At 50.5% G+C, this 14067-nt stretch overlaps 1 protein-coding gene across 16 annotated transcripts in view; it reads left to right on the top strand.

The window, feature by feature from the left end:
• The window catches only part of TPM3 (tropomyosin 3), a gene marked incomplete at its 3' end in the record, with an annotated part of 75801 nt that overhangs the window by 14870 nt on the left and 46864 nt on the right, over positions 1 to 14067 (top strand). For 3 of the 16 annotated variants that reach the window (XM_083716037.1, XM_083716022.1, XM_083716036.1), the window contains exon 1: positions 2269 to 2487. The exons of 6 other annotated variants lie outside the window; for them this stretch is intronic. In XM_083716037.1, the coding sequence (XP_083572163.1) occupies positions 2356 to 2487 (132 nt within the window). In that variant the 5' untranslated portion in view covers positions 2269 to 2355. Of the gene's footprint in view, positions 1 to 2232; positions 2488 to 14067 lie in introns of those variants that run through there. 7 more of the 16 variants (XM_083716033.1, XM_083716032.1, XM_083716031.1 and 4 more) reach the window with 6 other exon arrangements.

The following is a 14067-nucleotide window of genomic DNA, read 5'->3' as shown; positions in this document are numbered from 1 at the left end:
AACAATAAGGACTAGAATCTTGCTTTATTTACGGAGGGAAAGACCATAATTAAGTGGCGTGTCAAGACCCCCAGGTTCAGTCTCTAGCATCTCATGGTAGGGGTGGGGAAGACTCCTGTGTGAAACCCCAGAAAACCGCTGCCAGGCATTACAATGAATGTAACATAGCTTCCTACGTTGCTTCAATGGCTGCTAGCTCTGATGCCTGTGCCATTCTTCTGCACTCAGAGACAGTAAGGCTACTGACTGCCAGTGGGTGTGGGTCTTGCTTGTGGGTTGAGACCCACTGAGACCATCTGGATGGCCACTGTGATGGATGACAGACTACGTGGAACACTGGCCCAATCCAGTAGGTTCTTCTTATGGTTCCAAGGCTGGAGGCCTAGACAGACGTTTGGTCTGATCCAATAGAACTTTTTACCTTCTCAGGTTCTTATTCACAATTCCATTCCCATCCTCAAGAAATTGACATCCAGATTTTGAAACAGGAGTGTCACCCGGCTGTTTAAGTTATTTCGTGTTTCATTTCAGGCTTGCGCCTGGAGGCAGCAGTGGGATCAAGCCTGCGCCGTTCCTGTCTGCTGAAACGAAAACTCTCCTTATTAGTTCTCAGCCAGGAAAGGCCTGCAGAGTTTGATAAGGGTGCTTCTACACAACTATTTCTAACTAGCAGGGCGGACAGCGTGCTCTAAAACCGGCTGCATCGCCTTGTTCCAAGGGAAACGACATACAAATTAGAGCTGGATGTTCCCGCAGCGCCTTGACGCACCAGGCAAATGCCACTTGGTCAAATATGTGTAACCCACAGCCATAACTGGCAGCAAAGCCATCTGGAAACTAGAGTCTCAGATCTTCCATTGATCAGGGAAAGGGGGAGCAGGCTTGAAAGAGGGCGATGTATGTGTGTGCATGCGTGCGTGAGTGAGTGAGAAGAAAGACCTCACTGGAATGGAATGTTTCCCAGCCTTGCTTCATCTCCCAGTAAAAACCCCAGATGCTGCTTTGCAAAGGTTGAGTTTGGATCTCTCGTGCCCATATATGTACCTAGTTGTCCTTGCAGTCTTCAGGCCTAGGTTCCTAACTCCCCACCCCCTTCTTTTATGGTAGCAGATTTGCCAAGATGCAGGAGTGGATGGGAAAGGTCAGAGGAATTAGTAAGGCCAAAAAGCTTTTTTTTTAAAAACTGTGTGTGTGTGATGGTTAGCACATCATGCTTTGGGAGAGTGTTTGGGCTGAAGCCTGTTAGGGATGGAGAAGAAATGCAATTCAGTTCGCGTTTAAACACTGTAACTCGTAGGTGTCCAACGAAGCTAAATGCTGGGAGATTTGGGACAGATAAAAGGAAGGGGCTTCTTCAAATGGCACTGGGATTTGCTTTCGAAGGAAGCAGTGACGGCTACCAACTTGGACGGCTTTAAAAGGGGATTGGACAAATCCATGCCGGTGGCTACCAGCCACAATGGCTTGGCTCTGCCTCCATGTTCGCTGCAAACTGCTGCAGGGGAGAATGCTTTTGTGCTTCTGGGTTTGCCACAGCAGCTCTTCAGCCAATCTGAGAACAGGATGCAGGACTCGGTGGGCTTTTGGCTGGATCCAGCAGGCCTTTCTTATGTTCTTAGGCCTTCCAGGCTGGTGTAGTTCGTGAATGGTAATCGTAGGAATGCTTTGAGGTCTACGACACGGCTGGGGGATCCTGCAGGGCCGCCCAGATGGGCTTCCAACTTGCTCCGGCCCCTATTTTTCCTTGGAAGCAAAACCCCATGGATTTCAGCGGCAAGCCTCCATAAGGGCTGGCCAGTGTGAGGAGAGGATGGACCGCCGGCCTGATCCGGCAGCTAGACACTTCTGAGGTGCATCTGCAGTATGCAGGCTTCACTGGGATGGGCCCTTCACAGGCAGGGCGACCCCCATTGCTTTTCAACCGGCCTGCAAAGGGGGCTGGGAGGGTTCTCTTGCCTCCCACCCTCCCTTGCAAAGGGGCCAGCCCCACTGGAGGAGCTCCCACTGCTTTTCCCCTTTGTTGGTGGGGGCTGGCGGTGGGTGTGGCGGAGCGAATGGAGAAGGATGCTGCGGTTTCTCTCTCTCTCTCTTTTTTTTTTTTAACCGACTCTGGCTTGGCGGCCTGCTCCCGTTGCCATGGCAACCCTGCAGCTGGAGCTAGAGCCGGGCAGGGAGGCGGCGGCCCCGCCTTCATCCGGGGCCTTAGGCGGCCGCGTGACGTCACCGAGAAGGCGGGAGGGGGCGCCGCCTCCCGGGTATTTCAGGGCGGGGCGCGGGGGCTGTCGGGAGCGGCGGCGCGGACGGAGTGGAGAGCAGGGGCGGGCCGGGGCAGGAGAAGCAGGCAAGTCTGTGGCCATGGCCGGGGCGACCACCATCGAGGCGGTGAAGCGCAAGATCCAGGTGCTGCAGCAGCACGCCGACGAGGCCGACGAGCGAGCCGAGAGGCTGCAGAGGGAGGCGGAGGCCGAGCGCCGCGCCCGGGAGCAGGTAGGACGAGGGGGCGCCCCGGGGGGACGGGCGGGCCGGGGCCAGGGCCAGGGAGGGCAGCAGCTGCTACCCAGAACCCTCTGCGCTTGGCCACTCTCCCAGAACCCTCTGCGCTTGGCCAAAGTGGCTCTCAAGCCTTGCCCTGCCCTTAGCTGCTTTAGGCCACCAGCAGGATTAATTCGGAGGCCCGACTCGGCCCAACTGAGTTCTCCTCAGAGAGGACCCCACTGAAATTTAGCCATGGTCCTTCTCCATCAATGGTTCTTCTTTGAGTAAGGGACGCGGGTGGCGCTCTGGGTTAAACCACAGAGCCTAGGACTTGCCGATCAGAAGGTCGGCGGTTCGAATCCCCGTGACGGGGTGAGCTCCCGTTGCTCAATCCCTGCTCCTGCCAACCTAGCAGTTCGAAAGCACATCAAAGCACAAGTAGATAAATAGGTACCACTCCGGCGGGAAGGTAAACGGCGTTTCCGTGCGCTGCTCTGGTTCGGCAGAAGCGGCTTAGTCATGCTGGCCACATGACCATGTACGCCAGCTCCCGTGGCCAATAAAGCGAGATGAGTGCCGCAACCCCAGAGTCGGTCACGACTGGACCTAATGGCCAGGGGTACCTTTACCTTTAAGGCATCAGGCATGGGCTCCAGGTTTTCCACGGTGGTGCAGCTGGAGACCCTGTAAGGGTTGGGCTTGAGTATCAATTGTCTTCTAGGCCTCGTCCTCTGGGGGTAGGCTGTTCCTACGCATGGGTGCTCTGTTAGGGGAACATCAGAAGCTGCCTCCTACTGAGCCATTGGTCCATCTAGCTCAGTGTTGTCTACACCGAAGGGCGGCAGATTTCGGGCAGGGAGTCTTTTGTGACCTTACCTGGAGGTGCCTGTTGGGGTTTGAACCTGGGACCTTCTGCATGCAAGGCAGACGCTCTGCTGCTGAGCCACGGCTCTGCTCATAAGAAGATCTGTTCTGGATTGGGCCAAGGATCCATTTAACTCTGCATCCTTCCCGTCCACCCATCTTGCCTCTGCAGCTCCTCATCAGCTGCTTTACAAGAAGCTTCCAAGCCCTCACCTACATGTGAACCCCAAAAAGCCTTATGAACAAGCCCGCTGTGTCTGATCCTGGAGCTGGCACATAGTCAATATGGCTAGTGGCTATTGCTAGCCTTATTCTCTATGAACTCATCTATTTTTGTTTTCAAGTTGGTGGGCGTTGCTGCATCTTGTGGCAGCAGATTTCCTACTGAGCGAAAGAACTCCTTCATTTGGGCTGTCCTGAATCTCTCCAGCTTCATTGACTGACGCTCCCTCCCCAGATTCTAGGATTAGTTTTCTTCCCTATCCATTTTCTCCACACCATGTATGTAATCTTATGCACCTCTGCCATACACCCCTCCTTTAAAAGCCCCAGATGTTTTAGTCTTTCCTCACATAGGGAAGTAGCTCAGTGGTCTTGCCAGGAAACTAAAATGGAGCCATCACACGTACGAAAGCCGGAGAAGAGCTTTTGTTGGGCCACTCCAGAGAGATCCCATCATCCAGCTGTGGATCTTGCAGGATGCCTCTGGGGAGCCCTTAAGTGAGGGGTTGATGAAGGCAAGAGTTCCTTTCCAGTTGTTGTTTTTTTAATCCCCTAGCGACTGGTGTTTTAAAAAACTTCTTGGTGGTATTCTGCCTTGAAACGTGGGAGGCTCCTATTTAACCATTGCGGCTGTGAGCTGTGCAGTATAAGATTCCCACTGGATTGGGTAGAAAGTCTAGCATCCAAACAGTGGTATGGTCCCCTGTCTTCTTCCCTCTTGGTCTCGTAATTAGCTGCTTCTAGAAGCCCCTTACCAAGGAGGAAGGTGATGCATGTTTACTGCTCCCTGAGCACTAGGCAGCCTGTGACTATCAGAACATACAGCCTGCTGGATCCGACCAGGGGCCCATCTGCCCCAGTATCTTGTCTTCTCAGTGGTCAACCAGATGCCCGTGGGACGCCCGCAAACAGCCCCTGAACACCAGAGCCACTCTCCCCTCCTGTGGTTTCCACCAAGTGGTTTCCAGAAGCATTATTGCCTTCCAAGTGTGTGGGCAGAGCATAGCCGTTGTGTTTAGTAGCCATCAACAGCCCTGTCCTCTGCAAATGTGCTTAATCCTCTTTTAAAGCAGTCTAGGTTGGTGGCTGGCACTGCCTCCTGTGGGAGCGGGCTCCATAGTTTTAACTATGCACTGCCATGGTGGTTACATTCTTGGTCATCGTCTTTCTCAAGAACATAAGGACTGTTGTGTCTGATCAGAGCACAGTCCCAACTGGAAAGGTCACAAATGAATGGTGAAGGTGATGGCAACCGCCCCCCCCCCCATTGCTCATTTTCAGCCTTTTGGTGTTCGGAAATAAACTGCCTTTGAGCTTGGAGGTTCTGTATGGAGCTGTCCTGCCTCTTTCTTCCAGAAGAACCGTACTGGGTTAGGCCAAGGCTCCTTCCTGCCCAGCATCTCGTTTCCTGCGATGGACGCTGGATAGATCCCGCCAGGCAATCCAGAGAAAGCCACTGCCTGCCTTTTGTTCCTGGTGTCTGATATTCATGGGTAGACTGCCTCTGCACCTGGAGGTTCTGTTTTGCTGTAGGGCAGCTCTTCTCTCTTTTCCTCCCTGTCACTCAGATGTATAGTGCAAAGGTATACCAGGAAGCCCCGAAGCTGGGCGTGGCAACAACAGCCCCTTCTCATTCTCCCAAGCAGGGACAAGGAGACTCTTTTATTAAAAAGCTTGCGATGATGTTACATCTTGTTGTGAACCCTGTGCCTTTTAATTATATCGTGCGTGAAGATCAGAGGCTGCAAAAATACCTAGGTTTGCAGGGGAGGGGTTGGGTGCTCTCGGCCAGATGGACAGAGCAGCTCCAGGAGAGAATTGTGGGTGAATTGAGGCCAGTGGTGCCCAGCATCAACCTTGCTGAGCGTAAGGGTGGGCCCACAACTTGGCAGCAGAGCTCTTGCTTTGCTCTTCCTCCATGGTACCTGAATGCCAGTTTCTGGAACCCACAAGAGTGGGGGAGGGCCCGTGTACTTGGTTGGTTCCTGGCTGCAGGGTTCCCCACAGGCATCTAGGCGGCCTCTGCAAGGATGCTGGACTAAATGGGGCTTTGGCCCTGATCCAGCAGGCACTTATGAGGTTGGAATCCTGGCGTTTCCAGTTGAAAAGCGCCAGGTAGCAGAGGCTGGGGAAGACTTTGAGTGCGGGGAAACCCCAGAGCTCTGTTGCAAGGCACCCGGTTCTATATAAGGCAGAGACTTTGAGACAAGAACATAAAGTCACCCCGTCCTTTCTTATTCTGGGAGCCTTGAATAGGCAGTAGATTATGGATGAGGAACCTCTGGCCTCTCCTCTTGTTGCTCCAGTGCCACGCCCCTGTCCAGTCTGATCTGGCAACCCTCCCTGGCTGCTTTACCCTGCTGAAAATGTGTCCTTAAATGGTGATCGTTCTTATTGGCTTGGTTGGAGAGAGATGTATAGGTGCGTGTTTAGAAACCTCTCAATTTTGTGTGCAAAGCTGTCCATTTTGACCCGTTGCCCTGGCCACTGCTGGTGTGTGGTCCCTGGAAGATTGCCCATGTGGGGATATGGCCCTTGGGCTCAGAAATGCACCCCCCTGCAAATAGGAACCAGAAGAGACCGCAAGTCCTATCCTTAGTGGGGTATAGGTTTGGTGGGGAATAATGTGTGGTGCAAACCAGTGAGGAATTCTGGGTAGATGCTGGGGTGTGTCTGTGTTTTTTTCCATAGTGTGTGTGTGATCTTTCTTTTTGAGTGCCTAAATGCATTACTTAAGGTAGCTATCAATAATAGAATACAAGAAAGTACCCCCCCCCAAAAAAACCCCTCAATTATTATCAGAGGGCTGTAGACCTATTGGAAAGAATGAGCTCTATGTAGTCATGTTCATTCACTTGAATGGGTCTACTCTTAGTAGGGTTGGCATGGAATACAATCCATGGACACGTGGGGCAGATAAAAGGCCTCCTGTCTTTTTTCCTTCTTTAAACACCTTCCTGTTTGTGCAGACATTTGACTTTAAGTTGGGGTTTTTTTAATCAAGCAACCCACACTACCCATAAATGGATATGAAAATACAAAGCGACAAGCCGTTGCTTAGAGGCTTACACAGCAATGCCGAAGGATAGTCTTTGTTAAGTTCTGTATCAATATTTGCTTTCCTTCCCCATTCCTGAGTTTGCCTGCAGGGCAGAACATCAGTAGCCAGTTTGGGGGCGGGGAGGCAGGGGGTTGCAGGGGGAAATATTACGGCTGGCCTAGGGCAAGGTTTCCTGGTGGCATGATGTGGGAGGGTGGGCTGCTCCCCTTTTGTGCTTCAGCTTCTTCAGTCTTGGATAAAGGGCCTCTGAGAGTGAGGCCAAGGGGTCTCTCCACCATAGATCTCCTTTGAAAGGCGTTTCCCGGAAAGCTGCCTCCAAGAGGGATCTCCTGGATGCAGTGGGGTGGCCCTTCTGCTTCCTGCTCAGGAAATGAGGCAGTTTAGGCTGGTGGGGGGAGAGGCAGGCCTGCCCTGCTGGAGGGAATTGTGATCGCTGGTAAAAGCTGGGCAGTGCTCTGGACCTTGCAGAGATAGCTTATCCAGACCTGCGCCTCCCCCCCCCCCCCGGCTCTGACATAGATTGATCCATTCACAGAACTCCCCCGTGGTGTGTAGTTCAGCCCTTCACTCGGCCTGGCACCCCTCCAGACATTGTGGGCTCCAACTCCCAGCAGCCCCAGCAGCAGCCATTATGGGCAGTGATGGCCAGGGCCATGGCTGATTCTTTCTTCCGTTTGCTTAGCAAACGCTGCTAAGTTCAGTGGGTGCAGCCTGCTGCACTTCTAGATGTTTTGGACTTTGCCCTGGCCAGCATGGCTGTGCTGGCTGGGGCTGATGGGACTTGTAGTCCAAAACATGACAAGGGGCGTTAGGTTGCTGAAAGCTGCCATAATAGGTGGCTGAAGAATCTGGTTGCTTTTCTGGAGTGGGGCACTTTTAGAGCACGATATCAAGGCTGACCAGCTTTGTGTCCCTTGAATCCAAATCAAGGGGTCATCTTCCCCTGGCAATCTCTGATTTGCCTCCATGATGATGGGTGGAGGCTGCAATGGGTGAGTATCCTCTAGGGCAGCGGTTCTCAACCTGTGGATCCCCAGATGTTGTTGGACTACAACGCCCATCATCCCTGAGCTCTGGCCTTGCTAGCTAGGGGTGATGGGAGTTGTAGTCCAACAGCATCTGGGGACCCACAGGTTGAGAAGGCTGCTCTAGGGGGTCCCTCCAGACTTGGGGGGGGGGCATGTATTGTGCAACTTGTCGTCGATGCTGCAGTAGTGCAATAGTGGTGGATTTACACCGAACCTCTTCAGAAGTCATTCTGCTGCATTGGTAGTCCTGCAATGTTTCCCCAATGTTGCCGTCTTCTTGTCATTTGGAGGGGTGCAAGAAAAGTGGGAATCTCCCCCCAAAACAGTAATGGAATTGAGGAGTTGGAAGGGGTGTCTAGTCCAACGCCCCACAATCCCTGGCGCAGTTAGAATTTAGAGTTGAACGGATCATGAAGATCAACCAATTCTTTGCAATGCAGGAATCTTTAGCCCAATGTGGGGCTCGAACTCATGAGCCATACCAACAGAGCTTTCCCAGTCTCAGCTGTGGCATGAAAAGTTACAGGGTTTCAGCAGGAAGCCATGGGTCGTGTCCCGGTTGGAAATGAAGCAGTGTGCCTGCCCCTGAATTTTTGCACATACAAAACAGCATTGAAAGGCCCCATGATATTTCATTGGGAGCAGAGGGGCTGCAAACTAACTTACTCTAACTTGACCTCTCTTGAGGAGCGAAATAAGGCTCTGTGGGAGCTTCTGGTGAGCTTTCCTTCCCTCTCCCCCTTTTCCTTGAGAATGTAGATCACCCAAAGACGCAGATATTGGGTTGTCGGGATGAACAAGATATAAATCATTGGGTGATCTGTGTAATTTTGCACCACAGGCCTGGGAGCCTTGGTTTTGCTCTGGGCCACAGCTGGCTGCTTTTCTTGGCTGATAGGGCAGCAAATGGCTGTGCTGGCTGGTACCAAGGCCTGCCTTGTCTCTTTGTCAGGGCTGCTGTTCAGGAAACCAGATACTGCTCACAGCTGGTTTCTAACACCAGATTATCTTCAAGGGTGCTTAGGTATTGGATCTAAAGTGCATCTGTCTTGCAGCATGAGACTCTCCTTAATTGCCTGCCCATCCCCTTTATCGCAGGCAATAATTTTTCTTCATGCTGGCCGCTTCCCCGTTGAATTTCTTCGTTCTTGCTGCTTGCTTGCATGCTCACTTCCCTTTTTTTTTAATAAGCTCAGATAAGTGCAAATGTATTTTGCAGAACCCAGTTTCCGCCTGCCTGGGAGCAATAAGGAAACAGATAGGGAACTGAATCTTTATCCCTCTGCTGTAAAAAAAAAACTCCTTCTGGGGCATCGCTGGTCTGGCTTCAAAACACTGAGGGCAAGGAGCCTTGAGTTTAAAAAGTACAAATCTTGGTAGCTGATGGAATTCAGGCAGTGTATGCTTAGAGTGAAGAAATCTCTCTCTAGCTGACACTTGTGACAAGAGGATGTCCTCCGTTTTGAAAATGTCAAAAGCCTGGCAAGGTCGGACATTTGTTGGCATGGGAGATAAGGCGATCTGATAAGTGCTGCCATTGAAATGAACAGACCCAGGTTAGTCACGTCCATCAGTTTCAGTGGATCTGCTTGGAGTGTAATGCTGGACATGCAACCATGTCTATAATAAAACCAACTCTACTGACTGTAGCTACAGAAGAATATGCAGATGTTTATAAACAGCTGGAGCTTAGTAACTCAAGACGCCAAGAAAGAGTTTAGGATCTCTGAAAGGAATCGACTGTATTTCTGTTGCCAGGAAGTGGCTCCTTTATAGCATGCTTGGGTCGTATTTTAAATATTTTAATATCCCTAAATTGGGTGACAGAAATGCTTTTCAGATTAGAATTGATAAAAGAATTCATTTTCGATTTGTGATATTAACATCTCAACCCCTTTTCATAGATAACTGTGTAGTGTATATTGACGTGCAAATATCAGGTTTTTGTGTGTGTGTTTTTAAAGGCTATCAATAGCTACTAGTCACGATGAATGTTTGCCGCTTCCAGGATTAAAGGCAGCATGACTCCAAATACCAGTTGCTGGGAAACGAAGGCAGGAGGGGGGTTATTGCCTTTATATCCTGCTTTGTGGGCTTCCTGAATAAATCAGGCCGCTCTGGGGGAGCCAGGATGCTGGAATAGATGGGCTTCCTGCCTCATTCCGAAGGGCCCCTTCCTATGTACTTCACATTCTTATGCCCCTTGGAACAGAAAGAAGGTGGAATAAGGTTCTCAGGCTTGGTCCATTTTTTAAGGTAATAGAATATGGTCCCATCTGCGCTGTACATTTATTTTGTAAGAGCTATATGCCACTGGATTGTAAAAAAACAAAAACACCCTTAAAGCTATACATTTAAAGCAGGATGATACCGCTTGGAGCAGTCATGGCTTTCCCCAAAGAATGCTGGGAGTTTTATAGTTTAAGGATGCTGTGAGTTGCTAGGAGGACGCAGGTGGCGCTGTGGGTTAAAGCCTAGGACTTGCCGATCGAAAGGTCGGCGGTTCGAATCCCTGCGGCGGGGTGCGCTCCCGCTGCTCGGTCCCAGCGCCTGCCAACCTAGCAGTTCGAAAGCACCTCTGGGTGCAAGTAGATAAATAGGGACCGCTTACCAGCGGGAAGGTAAACGGCGTTTCTGTGTGCGGCTCTGGCTCACCAGATGCAGCTTTGTCACGCTGGCCACGTGACCCGGAAGTGTCTCCGGACAGCGCTGGCCCCTGGCCTCTTGAGTGAGATGGGCGCACAACCCCAGAGTCTGTCAAGACTGGCCCGTACAGGCAGGGGTACCTTTACCTTTACCTGAGTTGCTAGGAAAGGCTCCTTATTCCCCTCCTAGAGCTGGTTTAACAGCCAAACCCTCTTCCCAGGGATTATGGGAAATGTAGTTCTGTGACGTGAGGAGGGGGGATCCCCGAACAACTCTCAGCACACTTAAACTACGGTTCCCAGGATTCTTGGGGGGAAGCCACAGCCGTTTTAAAGCAGTATCGCGCCACTTTGCCGGGGCAGATGGAGCCTATGTCAGCAGGCTCAGCAAACATCTCGAGTCTTGCGTTGGCGCCTTGGACAAAATCCTGGGAGGTGGACGAGTAGCCACTTTTGAAATAAAAAACACGGCTGTTAGGTGGAGACTCCTGTTGACTTTCAGAAGCCCTTCGCTTCTCCAGTAGCCTTTCTGAACCTCACGTGAAAACTCTTCCAAGTGTCCATAGGGACTAGAAACCTAAAAAAAAAAAGTTTAAATAGAGGCTGAGCTCATTTGGCATATTCTGCCCCTCTGTATATTTTTAGTGTTTTTGGGTGTGGGGTAGGTGGCAGCTGGAAACCAGATACCTGGCAAATGGATGCTGGTGCTTGGCTTTTCACCTGGGGCTACCTTAGAAACTGCTGCGGTAGGGCAGTTGTTGTTTTGGAATTGCAAGTCCCCATTCCAGTTTGGAACAGGACGCTCAAGTTTCAAGCTCCTGCTTCAGTTGCTGTAACTGCAGCTTGTGTCGGCTGGGGCTTACAGGACTTGCAGTCCATAACATCTTATTTTTTGGGTGGGGGTGGCACTTGGCTGGCTGAAGCTGAGCTTCAGCCCTAAAATCTCCCATCTCACCACCTGCCTGTGTCCATGCGATGCCTCGTTAATCGACTCTTGATCCTTGGCTTCCTGACTAATTCATTGCACGGATTGCTGAGCTAAATGGTCTGGATTAGCATCCGAGGCTTTAATACCCTTAAGAAAAAATCCTCCCTATAAGTTTTTTTACCTCCAAGTTCTTAACTTGCTGAACCTGGCACAGAGGCCTTTCTGTTCTCAAGTTGACTTCCCTCTTAGCGGATAAAAGTGTGAAATCCCCCCAAAAAGGTAGCTTTTAAACCACTTGGCACCCGCCAAAAAAACCTAGGTAGTAAATGCATATAATCCATCTCTTTTTCTCTTTCCCCCCCACCTCCCACTGGCTTCCTGGTCTGGGATGAGTCGCCTTGCTGGAAAAGTAACTTGTCAGCAGGTCTGTAGCCAAGAGTGAAGATTTATGGCATCTGAACAAGGGAGACAGCTAGTCTGGGGAAGGAGGCAGCTATCTGGCCATTTGCACACACCCCCACCAGCCAGCCTTTCAAGCTAGCTGACAGCACCCCGGTTGCACAGCAGCCTGGTCACCGGGAGATGCCTAACTTTGGTGAAATGATCGCAGGGGAGAGCCAAGGTTTGGCAGAAGAGAACATAAATCTCCCGGGGGGTACAATATGGCCTTGTTTATGAGTCTCCCCTTGTTTGTGGCTGCCAGTTCTGTTTGCAGGCCCAATTCAAGGTGCCCAATGTTAGTGTTTCGGGCCCCAAATATCTGAAAGACTGCCTTTTTACCTACAGACCCTCCCACATGCTAAGCTCTGCAAAGGGAACCCTCTTGGTGGTTCCGTGAACCTAAGACGATTGGGTGGTGGTGGTACAGTAGAGAGCCTTCACTGTAGTGGCCCCTAAGTTGTGGAATTCCCTCTTCACTGTGGAACCAACTTTTGGCGAATGCTGAAGACGTACCTCTTTATCCTCATGTCTGAGATGTGTTTTCAGGGCCTTCCTGTGACTGTACTATGCTTTTAATTCAGTTTTTTAACTTTTTAAAAAGGTGATTTTTTGATTGTTGTAACATGCCCTGGGGCATCCTGCTGAAGAGCAGGTAATAAATTTGATGATGATAGCACTCCAGAGCTGCAGAGTGAGTGGGGCATCCCTGAAAGAACGTGGCAAGAACCCTGATGAATCAAAGCCACAGGTCCTTCTAGTCTCACATTCTCTGTTTCCAGGCCATCAGTGTTCAAAATTAGGCACATTTTGCACCTATCTATCAGCAACTTGCGACCAAGTGAAGATGCCTGGGCACCAGGATGGCGCCTGACATCACCCCATCTGGAGGTGCATGCCTGGGGATCACTGGATCTTGACTGTTTTTGCACCCTAGCAACACATCCTGCAGAATTCTATCAGTTATATTTTATTTGCACAATCAGAATGAATTTCAGGAACCAAAATGCTTTTTCTGTGCAGCCTAAGCAGGAGCAGTGAACAACCTTATAGCTAATTGTGGTTGCTTGTTTTCACCCCTCTGCCCTGCTCACAGTTGTGAAGAATATCCCTACATTATGAATGGTCCGTGTCACCATTAAGAAAAAGAGGTCGGAATAGGCCTATATATGTGTGTGGACTGTCCCTGGATCAAGGGGCTTTTCTGCTTCAAGTTCTCTAAGCTCTTAACCTAGATTATGGTTGTCATCTGAACTAGCCAGATGTTTAACTGAGAATCAATCCCAGTCAGTCCATCATTTGAAAAACAAGACTTTAGAGCCGTCTTTCCCCCAAAATGGCAACTAGACACTCAGTTTTGGCGACTGTAACCCTGGTTTCAGGAGCCATTTGGCACCTAGCTTATATATCTGAGTTTCTAACATTGCAGGCCTTCCATTCATGCTTTTAGAAAGGCCACAAACAGACCCAATAGCTTCCTAGCATTCAGTGGTACACTTCCTTCTACCATGGAGGTTTTGTTTTGCTGATGTGGCAGGCAAGCTGTCAAGCATTCATGAGCTGGCCTGATTCCCTCTTTGGAGAAGCAGCATCTTTCTCCATACCTTGCGACAGCGAACCAGCAACTTAGGTCTGCAAATGTGCTTATAGCCAGATGCATTTCCTTTGAATTTTATGCAGAGCAGAAATCGCTTGGAAACAGAAACTCAGGTATATAAGATAATCTCCAAATGGCACCTTAAACTTGGGTTACAGGCACCACAACGGGATGTCCGGGCGCCATTTTATTTTTAAGTGGAATTTAATATTATTTTTCATTTCTATACTGCTTTATATTTTACTTCTGAGTGAGAAGTACGGGGTTCCCTAATCCTCCAGAGTGTTGATAAAGATCTCAAAGAAACGCTTGCCAAATAACACTGTGCACACCCCTTTTAATTGACCACCAGCGAAGAGGAATCCTTTTGAGGTGGGCGAGTGAGAAGAGGGGGCTGTTAGGTGACCCGGCTTCGTGGTGGATCCCAGATGGAAGCTGATGGATTTTTTTGGGGGGGGGAACCGTGGAGTAGAGAGGGACAGCACATCGATGTGGGTGGGAAACTCTCAAGAATTTTCTTTGACCCACCCAGATCACCCACGTTGTCGTTCCTCAGAGTTTCTGGCCTTCAGACGCAGCTGGGCGTCAGAGAGGCATCTGGTCTTGCGGCACTTGAAAGCTCTGCTGAATCTGATCGCAGACAGTCCTGTTCTCAAGCAATCAGGTCCCGGGTTCTGCCTTCTCGCCCCCTCCTGCGTCGCTGAGGCTCGTGGGCATTGCACTGACCTGTGGCTGCATGCAGGCTTGTTGCGATAATAATCTGAAGAGCCCCAAGGCAGAATTGTCCTGCGTCTCCATTCTGGCCGCTT

Source organism: Podarcis gaigeae (assembly GCF_964106915.1).
Source record: "Podarcis gaigeae genome assembly, chromosome: 16".
Taxonomy (NCBI): Eukaryota; Metazoa; Chordata; class Lepidosauria; order Squamata; family Lacertidae; genus Podarcis; species Podarcis gaigeae.
The sequence above is the reverse complement of the archived record's forward strand: the minus strand, read 5'-3'. Positions and strand labels throughout refer to the sequence as shown.